Source organism: Rhinoraja longicauda, chromosome 20, assembly GCF_053455715.1.
Source record: "Rhinoraja longicauda isolate Sanriku21f chromosome 20, sRhiLon1.1, whole genome shotgun sequence".
Lineage (NCBI taxonomy): Eukaryota > Metazoa > Chordata > Chondrichthyes > Rajiformes > Arhynchobatidae > Rhinoraja > Rhinoraja longicauda.
This window is the reverse complement of record NC_135972.1, coordinates 37,913,492-37,934,527: the sequence shown is the minus strand read 5'-3', so window position 1 is coordinate 37,934,527 and position 21,036 is coordinate 37,913,492. Positions and strand designations below refer to the sequence as shown.

The 21,036-nt window shown below is 39.7% G+C and overlaps 1 protein-coding gene across 4 annotated transcripts in view; it reads right to left on the bottom strand.

The window, feature by feature from the left end:
- ankrd26 (ankyrin repeat domain 26) overlaps nt 1-21,036 on the bottom strand; it is a 120,880-nt gene that overhangs the window by 19,378 nt on the left and 80,466 nt on the right. For all 4 annotated transcript variants that reach the window (XM_078417422.1, XM_078417424.1, XM_078417423.1 and 1 more), the window contains 8 exons: nt 18,976-19,117; nt 15,271-15,484; nt 13,732-13,915; nt 13,006-13,140; nt 8,363-9,328; nt 3,366-3,518; nt 2,299-2,474; nt 659-752 (listed from right to left, as the gene is read on the bottom strand). In XM_078417422.1, the coding sequence (XP_078273548.1) occupies nt 659-752; nt 2,299-2,474; nt 3,366-3,518; nt 8,363-9,328; nt 13,006-13,140; nt 13,732-13,915; nt 15,271-15,484; nt 18,976-19,117 (2,064 nt within the window). The remainder of the gene's footprint in view (nt 1-658; nt 753-2,298; nt 2,475-3,365; nt 3,519-8,362; nt 9,329-13,005; nt 13,141-13,731; nt 13,916-15,270; nt 15,485-18,975; nt 19,118-21,036) is intronic.

The following is a 21,036-nucleotide window of genomic DNA, read 5'->3' as shown; positions in this document are numbered from 1 at the left end:
CCTTCACCTGTATCCACCTATCACTTGCCAGCCTTTGTCTTGTTTCCACCTCTTTTCCAGCATTCACCCCCCCCCACTACAAATAGCCTGAAGAACATTTCCTCTCGAAACATCACCTATCCATGTCCTCCAGAGATGCAGCCTGACCTGCTGAGTTACTCCAGAACCTTGTCTTTCTCTATAAACCAGCATCTGCAGTTCCTCGTGTCTACCTAATATTTAAATCAGTGGTGCTCCTCTAGGACCTGCCTGAGGACTAATCTCAAACATCAAATTCTTCAGCCATTCACTAATTTCTCAGTATTCTTCTTATGATTTCTAACTTCATGGTTCTTTTGCTTATGAAGGGTCAACACATGGCTAAAAGATATCTTATAATAGATAGGTGGGTGCTCATGACATTTAAACTCATACAGAAAGGATATATAAACAGCCCACAAAATTCAGCTTTCTATAACATGAACTCTTCAGAAACAGATTGAAATTAGTACTTAAGAAAGTTTAAATATTTTCATATCCAATAACTCTAATTATCAAAATACTTCCATTGCAACATTAATGCAACAGAGCAGTTCAAATAACCCACAAGAATCAGCAAACATGTACTTGCAGAAAATCATTCTGAGAAAAGACATCCAATATGTACATTTATACTTACTGACTCGGTCTCATGAAGTTCCTTCTCCATCAACTCAAATTTATTTGTCTGCTGTTTTGCAACAGCATCTAATTTTGCATTCTCTATCTCTAACCTGAAACAGTAAGAAGGAATGATATAAACTCACTTTTTGATCAGTTCTTAATTTTTTTCAGGATAATGACATTCAATCCAGAGAGAACTAATGAACTGGATACAGTTATGCTTCTATTGTGACATTAATGCAACAAAATATTTCAAACAATTCACGAGCCAACTCATGGAGTTTAATTCAGACAAGTGTGAGATGTTGCATTTTGCGATGTTATATCAGAGTGGGACCTTCCAGGTGAATGGTAGAGCCCTGGGGAGTGTTATAGAGCAGAGGGACTTAGGAATACAAGTACATAGTTCCCTGAAAGTAGTGTCACAGGCAGATAAGGTGGTGAAGAAGGCTTTTGGCACAATGTCCTTCATCAGTCACAGAATTGAATACAGAAGTTGGGAGTTACTCCAGTTTTTTGTGTCTATCTTTGGTTTAAACCAGCATATGCAATTCCTTCTTACACAGAAGTTAGGATGTTATGTTATAGTCGGCCTCAGGGGACCACACTTAGAATATTGTGTTCAGTGTTGGTTACCCTGTCATAGGAAAGATGCCATTAAGCTGAAGGTTTAAACAGAGCTAGTGAGCATAGGGTTAAGGTGACAGGAGATTAGAAACTTTACGGGCAACTTTTTCACAGAGGGTGGTGAATATATGGAACGAGCTGCATGAAGGAGTTACAATAACATTTCAACAACATTTGGGCAAGTACACGGATAAGAAAAGTTCAGAGGGATATGGGCCAAATGGGACTAACTTAGATGGAGTATCTTGGCTGGCATAGAATTGTGCTGAAGGTCCTGTTTCTGTGATATCAGACTCTATGACTCAAATTGATATATATTCATTCACCACGTTAAAAGATGCATAAATTTTAAAGTTCATGTTTTCTTTAAGAAAATGAATTTTGCTGAATATTATTGTTAATTTTGGGGTCTAATTAAAAAAAATTATTTACTATAAATTGGCCCATCAATAAATGATAACATCCCCAGATTAAAACAACGTAAATTTCTACAACTTGTGCCTATACGCAAGTGTTTGAAGAGACATTTTCATAATGGCACTTCAAAGGTAATTTTTGAAACATTTTAATTTACCAGGAAATCAATCCACCTGTGTTCACTGGGCACTGATTACAAATACTTATTTTGCGATACAAAACATTCACTGACTACACTTATTATATATATCAAGGAATAAAAATTATTGCAAAGTATATCTTTTAAAATGATGCTTTAAAGTGGTGCCCTAATTTGTGCTGGTGCGTGGGAGGTTTCAATGATTCACCGATGATTTTGCAACAGGTCACATTCTCAAAATGACTGCAAACTTGAACCAGAGGACCCATTGTGCACAAAATGAAATCTCTTGGACAAGCACTGTTTATCAGATTGAACAGTGTAGTCATATGCAGATCTTTACTTATATTTTTCCACTCATTTTATTGACAAAGTTCCAATAGTTAATAACTACCTTTGAATAGGTCACAAAACTACCTTTCATTATTTGTTTTACTAATTTTAATTACAAAGTTCTAATTGCTATTAACTACCGTTGAATATGTTCTTCGAGTTGCTTTGTAGCCTCCGTCCTTTGCGAAGAGGCTAAAACAGCTTCTTGAATTTTCCACGAATTTGCAATCAGATTGCGTTCTTTATCATCCAGAGCATTCTCCAATTGGTGGATATTCCTCTCTAACTGCATGTTTTTGTCTTGAGTCTCCTGTAACTGTGAGGCAGAGAATTATTATTTAATGAAATAATCCAAAATAAGTTTTTTTTTAACAAAGAAAAAAATGTTCAAAATATGTATTTAAGTGAAAGCCATTACACAACCAGACAGGTAGCGAAGACCTACTGGATTTCCCACAGAAAATGCTGCAACCATGTTTTGTACCACATTTTTGGATTACCTATCAATTGCGGAGGCAAGTCCAGTATCTGGGTTAACTGTTAAAAGCACAATACGAAACATTGTCTTGATATGACTTTACAAGTGGCATTGTTACAGGAAAACATTCTTTTATTGTTAAATTTAATCTTTCATCAGAGGCAAAGCATCCTTTATACTTCCTCATATTATTAACTCATCAGCAATTGTCAATTTAAAAAGATCACCAAAATGCATCATTACCAAAAGATTGAACGTATAATTTCAGAGGAATGCGTAACACTATGGTCTAACATTGAATTTATTGGATGTTTATATCTCTGCAGAAAAGATGAACAAGTTGAAAAAGGATGGCATTTCTCTAAATAGGCTTTGAATTTAAGATTATCAAGAAATCACATGGGGAATTGAAAAACAACAACCTTATTTATCATACAGATTAACTGAAGGAAATATAGGAAGAGGTAAAGTTCGACAGAGGTAAAATTAGGTGTGGAAGGATGCGAGAAACCTTGTGTTACGCAAATACAATAAATGGCACGGCCTAATTCAACATAACATATTTAATGGTATTCAGTGTAATGATAAGAATGAGTTACAAATGATCCCACATTGTCACAAGTTAGGTATTTTCATTTTTACTGTTTTGATGAGCAACTCAGTCCCTCCATTGCAGAAATAATATTTTACATTTAATTTATATCACAGATTCATAAGCTCCATATTTACCTTAACTTTCAATTTCTCCAACTGCTTCTGTAAATGTGATTTTTCATCCTCCATTTCATTGCGGGAGCGTGTGATTACCTCCAAAGAGGCCTCTGACATTGAAAGTTTTTTCAGTGAATCAGCAAGGTCCTGTTGAAGCTGCCTCAATGTAGCCTAAAAGAGAACGTTACCAAAGATATTATAATTATATTTCACCATTAATAATGGGAACTGTTTCAAAATGCTTCACAGAGATTTAATCAGATAAAAGCAGAAACGATATTTTTAGAAGATATTAGGAGAGCTGTTCAAAAGTTTAGTTGAAGTCCGAGTGTTATGGATGGTTTTAAACGGGAATGAAGTGGAGATTAGAGGCTTTGGGAGAAAATGTAGGGAGGAAAGTGGTCGTACTCTCACGACTGAGTATAAAACTATATGTTTAAGTATAGTTTTGACACTGACAACCAGCACTGCCTCCATCCCAAAATGGTAATTTTTATGGGTGAAACAAATCACATTGCACGTTTCGAAGAACGACACACATTTTCTCCATGGCCACACTGAAGATTATTTGCCGAATTTCAGAAAAATAAATATTATATGCTATTAGTGTACAATATTAATAGGTACTTTGTTTACATCCTTTAGCAGTAAAATGTTTTGGGAGACGAAGGAAGCCCTATGTAATTTCTTACTTTCCATTTCTAGTTTATGAATTACCACATCACCTGATATTAAAATTAGAACAGTTAAAATAAAACAGTGGAACAAAAGTTAAAACATATATGGAGAGAGAAACTCATCAAGATTCTCATTGCAATTCAATTTCCCTATTTGCTATTTTCTTTTCCTCCCATCATTACAGCAGGATCTTGTTCAGTTGGGCAGGTGGGCTGAGGAACAGCTAATGTGAGGTGTTGCATTTTGGGAAGTCAAACCAGGGCAGGACATTCATAGTGAATGGTAGTGAATGGTAGGACCCTGCAGATGTTGTAAAGCAGAAGGATCTAGGAGTGCAGTTACATAGTTCCTTGAAAGTGGCGTCACAGGTAGACACAGTGGTCAAGAAAGCTTTCGGTACATTGGCTTTCATCAGTTAAGGTATTGAGTGTAGAAGTTGGGATGTTATGTATAGTTGTACAAGACGTCGGTGAGCCCGCATTAGCAATATTTTGTTCAGTTTTGGTCAGTCTGCTAATAGGAAAGATGTTGTTAATCTCCAAAGAGTACAGAGAAGATTCACAAGGATGTTGCCGGGACAAGGGCCTGAGCTATAGGGAGAGATTGGGCAGGCTAGGACTTTATTCCTTGGAGCGCAGGGGGATGAGGGGTGATCATATAATGGTGGGTGATTCCATTGTCTGAGGTGCGGACAGGAGATTCTGTGGCGGAGGGCGAGGCTCGAGGATGGTATGTTGCCTCCCTGGTGTCAGGGTTCAAAATGTCTCAGACCGACTTCAGAACATCCTCAAGAGGGAGGGTGAGCAGTCGGAAGTGGTTGTGCATGTGGGCAAAAACGACGTCGGGAAAAAGAGGGAGGTTCTACAACGTGAGTATAGAGAGTTAGGAAGAAGGCTGAAAACCAGGACTTCTAGGGTGGTTATCTCTGGATTGCTTCCAGTACCTTGTGCTGGTGAGGGCAGGAACAGGGAGATTGGGGACCTGAATGTGTGGCTGAGGGTGTGATCTGCAGGGAGCAGGGATTTAGATTTATAGATAACTGGGATCTCATCTGGGTTAGGGATGACCTGTACAAAAGGGACGGCTTACACCTTAACTGGAAGGGGACCAACATACTGGCAGGCAGGTTTGCTAGTGCTGCACGGGTGGGTTTAAACTAAATAGCGGTGGGGGGGTGGAAAGGAGTTGACAAATTGGGAGTATAAGATGGAATTAAAGGGGAAGAGAGTACAGGAAAAGTTACGAAGGACACCCGAATTAATGGGACGGAAAGTTCAAGAAGGGATAAGAGAGTAAGGTCAGGTGAAATAGGAACCGGTGTGAGAGGGGAGGTGAATACCGAATTAAAAGTGTTATATATGAATGCGAGAAGTTTAAGAAATAAAGTCGATGAGCTTGAGGCTCCGTTAGAAATTGGTAAGTATGATGTTGTGGGAATTCCAGAGACATGGCTGCAAGAGGATCGGAGCTGGGAACTGAATATTCAGGGGTATATGTCCTATCGAAAAGACAGACAGGTGGGCAGAGGGGGTGGGGTGGCTCTGTTGGTAAGGAATGAAATTCAGTCCCTTGCAAGGGGTGACACAGAATCAGATGTCGAGTCATTGTGGATAGAACTGAGAAATTCTAGGGTAAAAAGACCCTAATGGGAGTTATCTACAGGCCCCCAAACAGTAGCCTGGAGATAGGGTGCAGGTTGCATCAGGAGTTAAAATTAGCATTTAACAAAGTTAATGCTACGGCAGTTATGGGAGATTTTAACGTGCAGGTAGACTGGGAAAATCAGATTGGTACTGGACCCCAAGAAAGGGAGATTGTAGAGTGCCTCTGAGATGGATTCTTAGAGCAGCTTGTACTAGAGCCTACCAGGAAGAAGGCAATTCTGGAATTAGTGTTGTGTAATGAAACGGATTTGATAAGGGAACTCAAGGTGACTTAAAAAGGCAATACCGGGAGAAAAGATGAAGTATGAAGGTAAGCTAGCCAAGAATATAAAGGAGGATAGTAAAAGCTTTTTTAGGTATGTGAAGAGAAAAAAAATAGTTAAGCCAAATGTGGGACCCTTGAAGACAGAAGCAGGTGAATTTATTATGGGGAACAAGGAAAGGGCAGACGAGTTGGACAGGTACTTTAGTTCTGCCTTCACTAAGGAAGACACAAACAATCTCCCAGATGTACTAGGGGACCGAGGACCTAGGGTGACGGAGCAACTGAAGGAAATTCACATTAGGCAGGAAATGGTGTTGGGTAGACTGATGTGACTGAAGGCTGATAAATCCCCAGGGCCTGATGGTCTGCATCCCAGGGTACTCAAGGAGGTGGCTCTAGAAATCGTGGAAGCATTGGTGATCATTTACCAATGTTCTATAGATTCTGGATCAGTTCCTGTGGATTGAAGGGTAGCTAATGATATCCCACTTTTCAAGAAAGGAGGGAGAGAGAAAGCAGGGAATTATAGACCAGTTAGCCGGACATCAGTGGTGGGGAAGATGCTGGAATCGATTATCAAAGATGTAATTGCGGAACATTTGGATAGCAGTAACAGGATCAGTCCAAATCAGCATGGATTTACGAAGGGGAAATCATGCTTGACAAATCTTCTGGAATTTTTTTGAGGATGTAACAAGTAAAATGGACAAGGGAGAGCCAGTGGATGTAGTGTACCTAGACTTTCAGAAAGCCTTTGATAAGGTCCCACACAGATTAGTGGGCAAAATTAGAGCACATGGTATTGGGGGTAGGGTACTGACATGGATAGAAAATTGGTTGGCAGACAGGAAACAAAGCGTAGGGATTAACGGGTCCCTTTCAGATTGGCAGGCGGTGACTAGTGGGGTACCGCAAGGCTCGGCGCTGGGACCGCAGCTATTTACAATATACATTAATGATTTAGATGAAGGAATTAAAAGTAACATCAGCAAATTTGCAGATAAAACAAAGTTGGGTGGCAGTGTGAACTGTGAAGAGGATGCTATGAGGATGCAGACAGACTTGGACAGGTTAGGTGAGTGGGCAGATGCAGTATAATGTGGATAAATGTGAGATTATCCACTTTGGAGGCAAGAACGGGAAGGCAGATTATTATCTGAATGGTGTCAGGTTAGGAAAAGGGGAAGTACAACGAGACCTGGGTGTCCTAGTACATCAGTCACTGAAAGTAAGCATACAGGTACAACAGGCAGTGAAGAAAGCTATTGGCATGTTGGCCTTCATAAAGGGAGGAGTTGAGTACAGGAGCAAAGGGGTCCTTCCTTATACAGGGCCCTGGTGAGACCACACCTGGAGTATTGTTTGCAGTTTTGGTCTCCTAATTTGAGGAAGGATATTCTTGCTATTGAGGTAGTGCAGCGTAGGTTCACGAGGTTAATTCCCGGGATGCCGGGATTGTCATATGATGAAAGACTGGGCTTTCTTTCACTAGAATTTAGAAGGACAAGAGGGGATCTTATAGAAACATATAAAATTATTAAGGGATTGGACAAGCAAGATGCAGTAAACATATTCCCGGTGTTGGGGGAGTCCAGAACCAGGGGCCACAGTTTAAGAATAAGGGGTAGGCCATTTAAAACAGATGAGGAAAAATCTTTTCACACAGAGAGTTGTGAATTTGTGGAATTCTCTGCCTCAGAAGGCAGTGGAGGCCGATTCACTGGATGCATTCAAACGAGAGTTAGATAGAGCTCTTAGGGCTAACAGAATCAAGGGATATGGGCAGAAGACAGGATTGTGGATGATCAGCCATGATTACATTGAATGGCAGTGCTGGCTCGAAGGGCCGAATGGCCTACTCCTGCACCTACTGTCTATGTATCTATGTATGTATAGGATCATGAGGGGAATAGATAGGGTGAGTGAATTAAGAACCAGATTCACTCTGATGAGTGTCACAGGTTTATGAGAGGGGAACGTTTTCATAGAAACCTGAGGGGCAGCTTTTTCACACATGGAACAAGCTGCCAGAGAAGGTATTTGGGGCAGGTACGATAACAACATTTAAAAGATATTTGGACAGGTACATGGATAGAATAGGTTTAGAAGGATATGGGCCATATATAGGCAGCTGGAATTAGTGTGGATGGGGCATATTGGTTGGCATGGGCAAGTTGGGCCAAAGGGCCTGTTTCCATGCTGGATGACTCTCTACCATTTGATCTACATGAAAGCATAGTGTTCCAAACAAAGACAACGACTGTTTTAAAATAGTACATTATCCCTTATTCTATCAAAAATTTACCATGGAAAACTTTTATTTTCAATTTACCCAGAAGGGGTAAACAGTGAAAATATGAATTACAGAAACAAAATTTAATCACGCATTGAAATATTAAACACATTACCTCTCTTCCAATTTTTTCATTTTCAAACTTGCACATTTGTTCTCTTTGTTCAATGTTCATTCTCAACAACTCCTCATTTCTTTTTTCCATCAAACTTATTCGGTGCTCACTATCTCCTCGAAGTGTAGTAAACATGTCATTGAATCTGTCCTGAACATCAGCGACTGCCTTTTCCTTCATGATACCTTTATTTTGTGCATCTTCAAGCTGTTGACGTAACAGTGTAATATCGCTATGGGCTTGGGCCAATCTCTCCTGCAAAGATACCTTACAAATCTCATATTTGCTTATCTGTTCTTTTTGCACTTTATTCACTTGTTCTTGATCAGTTAAATGAATCTGAAATTGCTTCAAGTCTCTCTGAGCACTTTCTAGCAAAAGGTTTTTCTCAGCAAAAGAAAGTGTTGCACAATGAAGTTGTTTGTCCAGATCATTGGCCTTTTCCTCTTCTTTACTTAATCTCTTTGACATGTTGCTATTGCTTTCATGAAGATTAGAAATTTCATTGTTCATTTTCTCATCTGAACGGATCCGTTCATCACGTTCCCTTTGCAGAATTCGTTCGAGTTCCGATTTAGCCTCCTGAATACATTCTAATTCTTGAATTGTTTCCATTAAACGTGAATGAAAAGCTTCCTTCTCATTCTCCAGATAATCTTTATTTTGTTTCTCAAGTTCAAGTTTGGAAGTTAACATTGAAACTTCAGTTTTAATGGAATTCAGTTGACCATTATACTGCAAAGCATTTTGAGTTAGAGTATCTTCATTACATTTTAAGTCTTTTTTTGCATCGTCCAGCTTTGCTTTTAACGTCTCAATCTGCTCCAGATACTTTTCCTGTACTTCTTGATTCCGTTCACGCACACAATGCAAGTCAAATGTGAGCTTAGTAACTTCTTCCTGTAGTGCACAATTGTGTTGCATTCCAGCTTTTTCGTGATAATTATTATCACATTGTGCACGAGGCTTCAAAACAAAGATTTGCACAATCAAAAGAATGGTGTGGAAACAATAAAATATGGAATCTTCTTTGACACAGGGCAATAACAAGGCAATATATCCACAGATTGATTATTTAATTACGTGATCTGTGCATTTGCATGTGTATGAATGCACAAAATCATAAGTTAATGCTCCAAATATTATATTAATGGCTATAAATTCAGTCTTCGAAATCTGTTGTAATTGGTTTGTAACTGCTTAATAAAGTTTAATGCACTATATGCTTACAATTTTAAGACAATGCAGAAAGCAACATTACTGGTATTGGTTTATTTTTGGCACATGTAGTTAGTGATAAACCTCTGTTGGTGTGCTATCTAATCAAATCATACTATACATTAATGCAATCAAGCCATACACAAATACTACAGGCAGTACATTGAGAAAATTACCAGAGTGCAGAATATATTGTTACAGCTTTAAAGTTAGAGCTACACAAAAAGTGCAGTTAAAAACAACGTGTAGGAGCCACAATAAGATAAATTGAACTACCCCCTTAGCTCTAATTCCCAGCCTTTTCCCTGCAGCCTTTCTTAAATTGAGGCACAACACGAGTCACCCTCCAGAATTGTGGCAGCTCACGTGACTATCGATGATACAAAAATCTCTATCAAGAGTCGTGCGATTTCTTCCCTAGCTTCCCACAACCTCCAAGCCATACACAAATACTACAGGCAGTACATTTGATCTGGTCTCAGGGATTAATCTACCTCAATGTTCATAAGTTACAGGAGCAGGATTAGGCCATTTGGTACATCAAGTCTACTCCGCCATTCAATCATGGCTGATCTATCTTTCCCTCTCAACCCCATTCTCCTGCCTTCTCCCCATAACCCCTGACACCCGTACTAATCAAGAACTTATCAATTACAAATATCCATTGATTTGGCCTCCACACTCTTCTGTGGCAATGAATTAGACAGATTTACCATGTTCTGTCTAAAGAAATTCATCTTTATCTCCTTTCTAAAGGTACGTCCTTTTATTCTGAGGCTATGGCCTCTGGTCTTGAGACTATCCCACTTGTGGAAACATCCTCTCCACATCCATTCTATCCAGGCGTTTCACGATTTGGTAAGTTTCAATGAGGTCACCCCTCATCCTTCTAAACTCCAGCGAATACAGACCCAGTGCCGTCAAATGTGTTTTAAGACCTCCAGCATCTCTCTTCTGCAACATAGGGTCTATTCAAGACTACTTCATTACTAACTTCCCTGGGTTCCTCAGTCTCCATATTTTTCTCCGCAGTAAACACATGAGAAATATTAATTTACCACCTACCCATCTCTTGTGGCTTCAGACATAGACAACCCTGTTGTTCCAAGGGGCCCTATTCTCTCCCTACTTACTCTTTTGTCCTTAATATACATGTAGAATTTCCTTAGATTTTCCTTTACCTCAGCTGCCAAAGCTTTCTCACACTTCCTTTTTTTGCCCTCCTGATTTCCCTTAAGTGTACTCCTATACCCCTATGTTCCTCATAGGATACACTTGATCCTATGCCTGAAGTATGCCTCCTCCTTTTTCTTGACCAGAACCTCAATATCTCATCATCCAGTGCTCCCTACACCTGCCGGCCTTGCCCTTCATTCTAACAGGTGCTGAAATTTCCTTTTTTTAATATGTAAAAGCCTTCAACGTACCAGACATCCCTTTACCTGCAAGCAATGTCCCCACAATTAACATCTGAAAATTCCTGTCTAATACCATCCAAACAGGCCTTACCCAATAATTTAGGACTTAAACTTTTGAACGAATAGTTTCCATAACTACTCTAAAGTAATAGAACTACTTGGGCAGCTGATAGAGCTGTTGCCTCACAACGCCAGAGACCCAGATTCGATCCTGACCTCGGGTGCAGTCTGTGCAGAATTTGCATGTTCTCCCTGTGACTGCGTGCGTTTCCTCCAGGTGCTCCAGTTTCCGCCTACATCCCGAAGATGCGCGAGTTGTAGGTTTATTGGCCCCTGTGAAATTGATCGTAGTGTGTAGGGAGTCGATGAGAAAGAGGAATAACATAGAACTAATGTGCATGAGTAATCAATGGTTAGCGTGGACTCGGTGGGCTGAAGGGTCTGTTTCCATGCTGTATTTACTTGCACTTTCCTACTCTTACAAGCACCGGGGACTGGAAGTAATCGAGAGATCATTTCCCTTGAGGTCCTTCTTTTTAATCTTCTGCTTACTCTGCAGGACCTCATTCATTTTAAGAGATCAAAGATGCAGCAGAGATACAACATGGAAACAGGCTCTTTGGCCCACAGAATGCTCGCCAACCATCAATCACCTGTTCACAGTAGTTCTATGTCCTCTCATTTTCTCAACCACTCCCTACACATTAATGAGATTTTCACACAGGCCAATTAACCTACAAGCTGACATGTCTTTGTGAAGTGAGGGGAAACCACTGCAGCTGAAGGAAACCCACACAGTCACAGGAAGAACATGCAAACTCCACACAGACAGCACCTGAGGTCAGGATCAATTCTGGGTCTTTGATGGTGTGAAGCAGCATCCCTACCTGCTGGACACAAAGTGCTGGAGAAACTCAGCAGGACAGGCAATATCCATGGAGAACAATGATAGGTGACGTTTCAGGTTGAGACCCTTCTTCAGACTTGATCCGAAACATCATTTCGAGATGCTGCCTAACCCACTGAGTTACTCTAGCACTTTGTGCCTTTTTGTGTATTAACCAGCATTTCCAATCTCGTTTCTACTGCTCTACCACCCGTGCCCTTTTCTACCCATGTCGTTGGTAACAATATGTACAACCTCTGGGTGCTCACTCTCCCTCTTGATAATTTTCTGCAACTGCTCGGCAACATGCTTGACCCTGACACACAGGAGGCAACATTCCATCCTGTTTCCTCATTTGTGGCCACGGAATCGTCTGCCTGTCCCTCTGTCAAGTCTCCTATCACAATTGCTCACACTTTCCATCCTTCACCAGTCAGCTGCTATGCCACAGGCAAGGCTACTGCTGCTCTCCTCTGAAAGGCTATCTCCCCCCCACCAAAAAAAATTCCAAAATGGTAGTTGATAGTGAGAATATCCATAGGGGAATCCTGCACCCTCTTCCTACTCTCTCTGCCTTTGTGAGAAAAGAGTGCAGATGGTCACCCAACCTGCTTGCCATCTACATTTTAGATATGACCACCTCATTGAAACTCCTATCCATGATACCCTCAACATCATGGATGTTTATGAGTGCATCCAACTAAAGCTCCAGCAGTCAATCAGTTGCTGCAGCAGGACACATTTCCCACAGGTGTAGTCACCAGGAACATTGGAGGTTTTCCTGATTTCCTACATCCTGCAGGAGGAGCATATGATTACCCTAACTGCCATCCTGACTAAAATAAGTCTAAAGGGGAAGATTAGAAAGACCTTACCTTATGTTACCTTTCCACTGCTCCGCCACCTTGCCGAAGACTCTGGAGACAAGGTTTCAGCATTTGACATTCAAAACACAGCACTAGGAACTCAAATACAGCAACCCTCACAATGCCATTCATTCATTGCTTACAGATTTTCACTTGATGCAGATTTATGTTCATAAAACTATATTGTTCAGCAAAATAAATGATCTTTCTTCAAGGTTTAACTGACACCATGTTTTGTGCTTGCTGTTTACATACCTCTGTCTTTTTTACAGCCATACTATCTTCCACTTCTATCTCTTGCTTTCCTTGCAGGCTGTTGTTCAGGATTTCTTCTTGTAATACTTGCTCCTTGTTGAATTGTCTCTGCAACTCTTTTTGTTGTTCATTCAGCTAAGGATGTTTAATAAAGTGACATTTTATTAAAACAACAGACTACCTCAGACTTAGAAATCTGTACAAGATCCAGCAATTTTTGCCTACAAGTGGCTGGGAACAAATCTTGGTACTTTCAACATTGCTGACACCTTTGGATTGCTCGTTCAGTAGCACAAATTCAATGCTAAACTTTCTGACAAGAAATTCTTTAAATATCAGTGGGATTATTTATTTTTTACATCAAAGGACATTTAAAAATTAAAATGATATGGAAAGTGGGAAAGAAGGGCATGGAGCTAAAAGACAGCAAAGTATTCAAGACTGTTAAAGAGAGTGTTAGGATATTAGTTGGAGTAATTTTTTTTCATTGTGAATAGAAAATGGGGGTGTGAAGATCCTTTTGGAAGGTGAAACTGTCCTGAAGCATAGTTTCCATGAACAGTAGTTTAGGGATTAGAAGCAGATCGAGGAACATTGCAGTGCCAGTGAGAAGATTGTCTAGGCACTAAGGTTTCATTTTATGCAAATGAAAGTCTCTTGTTTCAATGGAAAGAAATGTAACAAATTTAACAATTATTAATATATATATCTATTAATTCTGGTAACCTGTTGCAGATTGGTGATCAATGTTTCCCTTTCTATCTCCAGGGTTCTTATCGTCAGTTCTAATTCGTGCTTTGCCTTCATTTCCTCATAAAACTGGGATTCCTTTTTCTCAAGTTGATTACGGCTCTTCATACACAACATTTCTGCAGTTTTCCGTTTCTTTTGTTCTTGTTTTGTACTGAACCTTTATTTTTTAAAAAACACCAGATCACAAGATAAAATGCCATGATGTAGAATAGTCATGTAATTTGTGACTCATGCAAACACCATCACAAATTTTGGGTATATTATTAATATAAATATTAGCAAGTGCATTTTAAAGATATACATTTTCTTGAGTCTTCTGCATCAAATACTACTATGCTTTCACATAGCTCTCATTTGCAAGCACAATGTAATTCCACAAAACAATATTTTACGGTATAAAGATTGCATCTATCTAAAAATAAACTGGTTGCTGTTATTAAATAGAAGAAATATGTAAGTTCACTAATAGCTCAAAAAACCCATGCCTTATCACTTGGAAAAAGTGAGTACAAGTTTATGGAAACAGTTGAGAATATCAAATTCTTTTCATGCATCAATATTAGGGATGTGCTGATTGAAGAGCAGGTTCCTATCCTTGATTTTATGTAGCACTGATGAGATTAAGCTATTAAACAGACCTAAAGATATTGTGTCAAAGAAAGACTACAAGAAAAAATAACATTATATTGGAAGAGTTTTATAAAGCCAAATGTTAAAAAAAAAGCCAAAAGTGTGGAACAGATATTGGGCTTGGTGAAACCACAGGGATAAAAGGATTGCCAGATGAAATTTGGATTTAGTCTCTCTGGATTTTAGAAGAATAAGTGACGATCCAATAAAAGCACAATGTTTTGTCAGATGCTATGTGCATCATTCTGATGGAGGGGGAAATCTAGAAGTAATTTGAGAGGCATGGGTGAAGAGAAGAATTTGAAAGCAAGAAAGAGGATTTTAAAATCAAATTATTGTCAGGCAGAAATCATGTAGGTCAGTTGGCACATCAGTTGGTGATGAATGGAACTGGTTTAAATTACAGTACGTACAGGCAGGAGAGTTTTGGATGAGCACGTTTATACAGGTAGACCTGGAAAGCATTGGAATAGCAAATACTGAGGGTAACAAGGACTTCAGGAGCAGGTGAACTGAAGCAGAAAGTCATATGCTGCTACATTGACACAAATAGGTACTTTGGTAATGGAAAACATGTGTGCTTGTCGAACACCTCAATTCAAAAACTAACTCTTGCACATTTCAGAGAGTTGGCAAAGACGGTAAAGGTAGCCAAAGAATGTAGTTTGTGGTGGGAACGGAAAAAAACAATGTCAGACTTGCATAACGGTCCTTTACACAGTTCCATTTGCACAATACCAAGCCACATATTTGGAGGATTGATTCTTCTATATTTTGTACTGAAGCCATTGATGAAGAGTTTTGGGAAATATGAACACTAAATACAGATACATCAAAAATAGAAAAATATATTAAATATAAGTAGAGGAAGTGACAACATACTTGAGGCGATTAAGGTCAATATCCTTCTCCACTATTTGACACTCTAGTTTGGATTTCATTTCTCTGGTCCCCTTCAATGTTTGGTGAAGCTCTTTCCGCTCATTCTCTAGATATTTCACTTTCTCTGATAGCAAGGTATAACGCCTCTTTTCTCGTTCAACTGCTCTTTCATCTTCCTGAACCTTATTTTGGATTTTCAGTAAACTTACTGAGTCTGTTATTGGACAAATTTCATATTGAAAAAATAAATCCATTTTGTTCATTAAAAGATATAACTAACAAATTAGCAATACATTACACTAATTGTAGATGGGTGGTCACCAGGAAATGGAGTGGGCAGAAGGTGCAGGATTCTTTTGTAGCCATTTCACACAAAAACAAGTATACCCTTTTACAAACTGTAGTGGGGGAGATGACCGTGCAGAGGAGAGCAGTAGTCAGGTCTGTGGTACCAGGCCTGGCTCTGATGCACAGTGGCATGGGGTGAAGTCAGACAAGGAGAGCTAATGGGACTCTCACTAGTTAGGGAGACATACTGGAGATTCTGTGGCAGCAAATGGGACTCAAGAATGATGTGTTGCCTCCCTGGTGTCAAGGTCCAGAATGTCACGGAACAGTTGCAGAACATTCAGATCAGCAAGGTCCTCAATTAATATTTCTCTGTTTTTACCATGAGGAGCAATGAAGACGAGGGAAAGAAAAAAACAAAGTGCTGGGGTAACCCGGCATGTCAGGCAGCATCTCCGAAGGATATAGATAGATGACTTTTAGAGGAGGGATTCTTCTTCGGACTGATTGAAGTAAGGGGGAGAAAGCCAGTAAAGAGGTGGGAACAAGACAGAACCTGTTCAGTGATAGGTGGATACAGGTGAGGGCAGTTTTTGATTAGCAGGTGTGGATAGAGATGACAAAAAGTCAAAAGGGTTCAAGATATGGAAAGTAAAGGAATGAAACATGAATGTGAAGCCAGAGGAAGGTATATACATAGACAGGGATTGGGGGGATGGTGAGGGGTGACCTGTCCATGTCTCCCAGAGAAGCTGCCTAACTCACTGAGTTACTGAAATACACTTGTTTTTTTCGTTAACCAGCATCTGCAGTTCCTTGTGTCTCTCAATGTCCATACGGTTGGTTGTAAGCTACCCAAGGAGAATACAAGGTGCTATTCCTCCAGTGTGCGTGTGGCTTCACTCTGCCAATGGACGAGGACAAGGACAGAAAGGCTGGTATGGGAATGGGAGTTAAAATGGTTTGTAACCAAGTGATCCTGCAGGGCTTGGTGGACTGAGCACAAGTGTTTGGTAAAATGGTCTCACTGATGTAAAGCAGGCCACTTCAGGGGCATCAAACTCAGCAGATGAGATTAGATAAGGTGCATGTAAATATAAAGAGGAGGGAACTAGGAAAAGTTAATGGAAAAGTTTTGAGGACAGTATGTATTATAGTCAAGGAGGTGCTGTACATCCTAAGACATATGAAGGTGAATAAATTTCCTAGGCCTGATCAGATATACTCATGTATATAAGCTAGAAAGGTTGTTGCAGGAATCCTGGCTGCGATACACGAATCATTGTTACATGTGGGTGAGATATCGGAAGACTGGAGGATGGCTAATGTTCCGCCTCTAGTTGAAAAGGGCTGCAAGAGAGCTCACATCCTTGGCAGGAACATTCCTGGAGAGGATTCTGAGGGATAAGATAATTAGGGGTTAATTTGGGTAAATTCAGCATAGTTTTATGTGTGTGAGATCGTGTCTCACTAATTTGACTGAGTTTTTCAAATAAGTAGCCAAGAAGATTGATGAGGAGAGGGCAGTAGACATAGTCCAAATAGAGACTATGATATGATTTCAGCAAAACCTTTCATATGGTTCCTCTGGTAGGTTAGGTTGGATGGGAACCAGCGAGAGCTAGCTAACTTGATACAGAATTGGCTTCATGGTTGGAAAGAGAGGATGTAGACGAAGATTGTTTATCACACTAGAGGCTTATGATGTGAAGTATCTCAGGGATCAGTGCTGTGCCCATTGCTGTTTGTCATCTATATCAACTTATGGTTGAGAATGTACAAGGCATGAATAGTAAGTTTGCATATGCCACTAAGGTAGGCTGCATATTGTAGACTGTGAAGATGATTATCAGAATTACAGCAGGATCTCGATTGACGGGGCAAGTGAACCAAGGATTGTTTTAGGGAGTTTAATTGAGATAAGTTTGAGTTGTTGCATTTTGGAAGTCATAGCAGAGCAGGACCTTCACAATGAACAGCAATGCTCTAGGGAGTATTGGAGAGCAGACATATCCAGGAGTACAACTACATAGTTCCCTGAAAGTTGTGTTGCATGTAGATGGGAAGGTGAAGGAGGATTCTGGCATGCTGGCCCTCATCAGTCAGTAAATCAAGTATAGAAATTAGGACATTATATTACAGTTATACAAAACATTGGTGAGGTTGCACGGCCTAATATGTTCCGTTTTAGCTACCCTGATCTTGGAAAGATGCCATTAAACTGGAAAGAGTGCGAAGATGATTTATGAGGATGTTGCAAGGACTCAAAAGCCTGGGCGATAGGGAGAAGTTGGGCAGGCTGTATTTTATTCCTTAGAGCACAGGAGGCTGAGGGGTGTCTTATAGAGTATATAAATCATGAGTAGAAGGGTAGGGGAATTAAGAACCCAAGGACATAGGTTTAAGGTGAAAGGGAAAAGATTTAATAGAAATCATAGAAGCAAATTTTTCCCACATAGGATGGTTGTTATATGGATTGAGCTGCCAGAGGAAGTAGTTAAGGCAGGTACAAAAACATAATTTAAGAGAGATTTGGACTGGTACATGGATAGGAAAGATTTAGTGGGATATGAGCCAAATAGAGGCAAATGAGACTAACAACTGGGGCATCTTGGTCAGCATGGATGAGTTGGGTCAAAGGGCCTGTTACTGTGCTGTATGACTATTGGTTTCACATTATAGTCTATAGAATTAAAATGGGACTGTTTCATTACATAAACAGAATTTACAATACTCTTTATCATCTTCATTCCTTTTCCATGTTATTTGAATATTTCAGTGATAAAAAATGAAAATTTTCTTCCAGTCTTATTGTAAAGGCCTAATGAACACAGGAATGAAAGCATAATACACAATACTGAACCAATGCAGAGTAATGCAGCACCTGAACAGGCCCCTTGGTCTAACTCATCCAGGCTAACAAAGATGCCCCATCATATTTAGTTCCATTTGTTTGCATTTGGCCCATATCCCTCCAAATCATTCCTATCCATGCACCTGCCCAAATGTTTTTTAAACGTTGTTGTTGGGCCTGCCTTAACAATTTCCTTTGGCAGCTTATTCCATATACCTACCATGTTCTATGTGAAAAGGATGCTCCTCAGGTTCCTATTAAATCTTTCATTTCTCAACTTAAACCTAAGACCTCTGGTTCTTCATTCCCCCACCGTAGGAAAAAACACTGTGCATTCAACCCTATCTATTCCCCTCAGGATTTTATACACCTCTATAAGATCACCACTTAGCCTTCTGCACCCCATGGAATAAAGTCATAGCATACTCAATCTCTCCCTATATCTCGGCCCTCGAGTCCCAGCAACATCCTTGTAAATCTTTTTTGCCCCCTTTTCAACATCTGGCCAATTGAAAGCAGAACAGGAAATAAGAGGCAAACGATTCTGGATTTACTTTCCATACCTACTGTCTCTGAATCTAGTTGTGCAATTAACTGTGCGGTATTCCTGTGCCCAGGATCAGAAGATTCTGAGCCACCTGTCGCTGTAGCAGAAGACTCTGTGAGGTCATTCAAGTCATCAGAAATATTTACTGGTTTCATGAGCTTAACGACAGAAGGAAAACCAAAAAAAAGACATTGTCAGCCAAACAAAAGACATTGTCAGCATTAACAAATAAAACTGCGTAACATCTGGAAAAGTACTGAAAATACATATGACAATGAGAAGTTACTTCACATAAACTGTTGGTACTAAGAAATAGTAAGGTGATTCTTTCACTCAGTAATTAAATGACAGAAGATGATGGCCAAGCAAGACTGGACAAGTGGATGATGCGTTAAATAAACATATTATTATTTATAACATGGTCTTATTAGTAACTCAATTTAATAGCAAATTGTTTACAACTAAAATTATAGTTCTGATGAAAGATCACCAACCCACCAAAAAATCATTTCAAATTCAAGATCAAGGTTCATTAATCAATGCATTCGCATTCTAATAATAGAAGATCTCTGCAGCAAACAAACCAAAATAGAAAAGCCAGAGAAGAAAGTAACATTTCAGTCAGATCATATTCAATAATGGTATAATTCTAGCTGTTAAATATGACAGCTTGGTTTTGGACATCACAGCCAACTGGTTGTGTGTTTGTGCTCCACCCATATTTTGAAGCAAGGTGGGTATTTTTGTACAGAACCAAGATGCTATCTATCGCATATGCGTTTAAACTAGGACTTTAAATGATAGTTCAGGCGTGCACAACATGCTTTTGGCAATCCTTGAAGAGATGTATTCTTGCCCTAAGAAGTCATAACCTAAAAATACTAGACCTCAAAACCCCAATGTGGCCACCTGGAGGCTGTTCTGTCTCTAAAGGAGCCAGGGAAAGGTTGAGTGCATTTTTCTGCAGATTATTGGTTGAAGATCCAGCCATCTAAATTAATCTATCATGCAGTGAATAACTAATATATTTAGAATTGTTAAATAGTGATTCGTTGACAAGTACTTCTACACATTTGAAAGACAAAATTCTAGTTTTATCTCACCCCATCTCTAAGCTCCTCCCAACCTATAAGCCTCAAAGAAGAAGGGTCTCACATTCCTTCTCTCCAGAGATGCTGCCTGACCCGCTGAGTTACTCCAGCATTTTGTGTCTACCTTCGATTTAAACCAGCAAGAAGCCAAATCACTGGATGGATTTAAGAGAGAGTTAGATAGAGCTCTAGGGACTAGTGGAGTCAAGGGATATGGGGAGAAGGCAGGCACGGGTTATTGATTGTGGACGATCAGCCATGATCACAATGAATGGCGGTGCTGGATCGAAGGGCTGAATGGTCTCCTCCTGCACTTATTTTCTATGTTTCTATGTTTCTGTCTACAGTTTCTTTTTCCTACCATGTATCTCAAAGGTAGTCTCTTGTGCACTCCCTCACTTCATTGCCCATTTGCAATGACCCCCAGCTATTTAAGCTTGAAGTCTTGCGATGCCATTATGACCAACCACAAAAGATAAAGCTACAATAATTAAGTGCCTTGTAGACCATTAACATGTCTGCCAGCATAAATTGAAAGAGGACATTTCAGCTACCAATCTTTTCACATAGTAGCCATTTAAGCGAGCAAGTTATCGTTGAGGATCTACAGGATTTAAAAAAATTCCATTGCTGAGGATCTTAACACTATTTAAAGCTATGCTGAGCATTCATTCTTCATTTGCTGCTGAAATTTTGAAGTGGAACTTTGAGATATAAAGGACTATTTCCAGTCTATCAATGTTTTTTCCAAGGACTTCATCTAGAAAAGAATGATATGAGATTTTGACTTGCACGTGCAACCAAATAAGAGAAAGCTTAGTCATGGGCATCTGGCTTGACAGTGCACTTCGGTTTGGAGGGAAGGTGGCAGGAGAACATGAGGCTATCTGTCCTTCTCATTTCTTCTTCTATTGGAAAACCGATAGAATATCCCCATGAAAGTGATCCCTTTCATATTTCCAAGTTCTAGCCATATTGCCTCATTT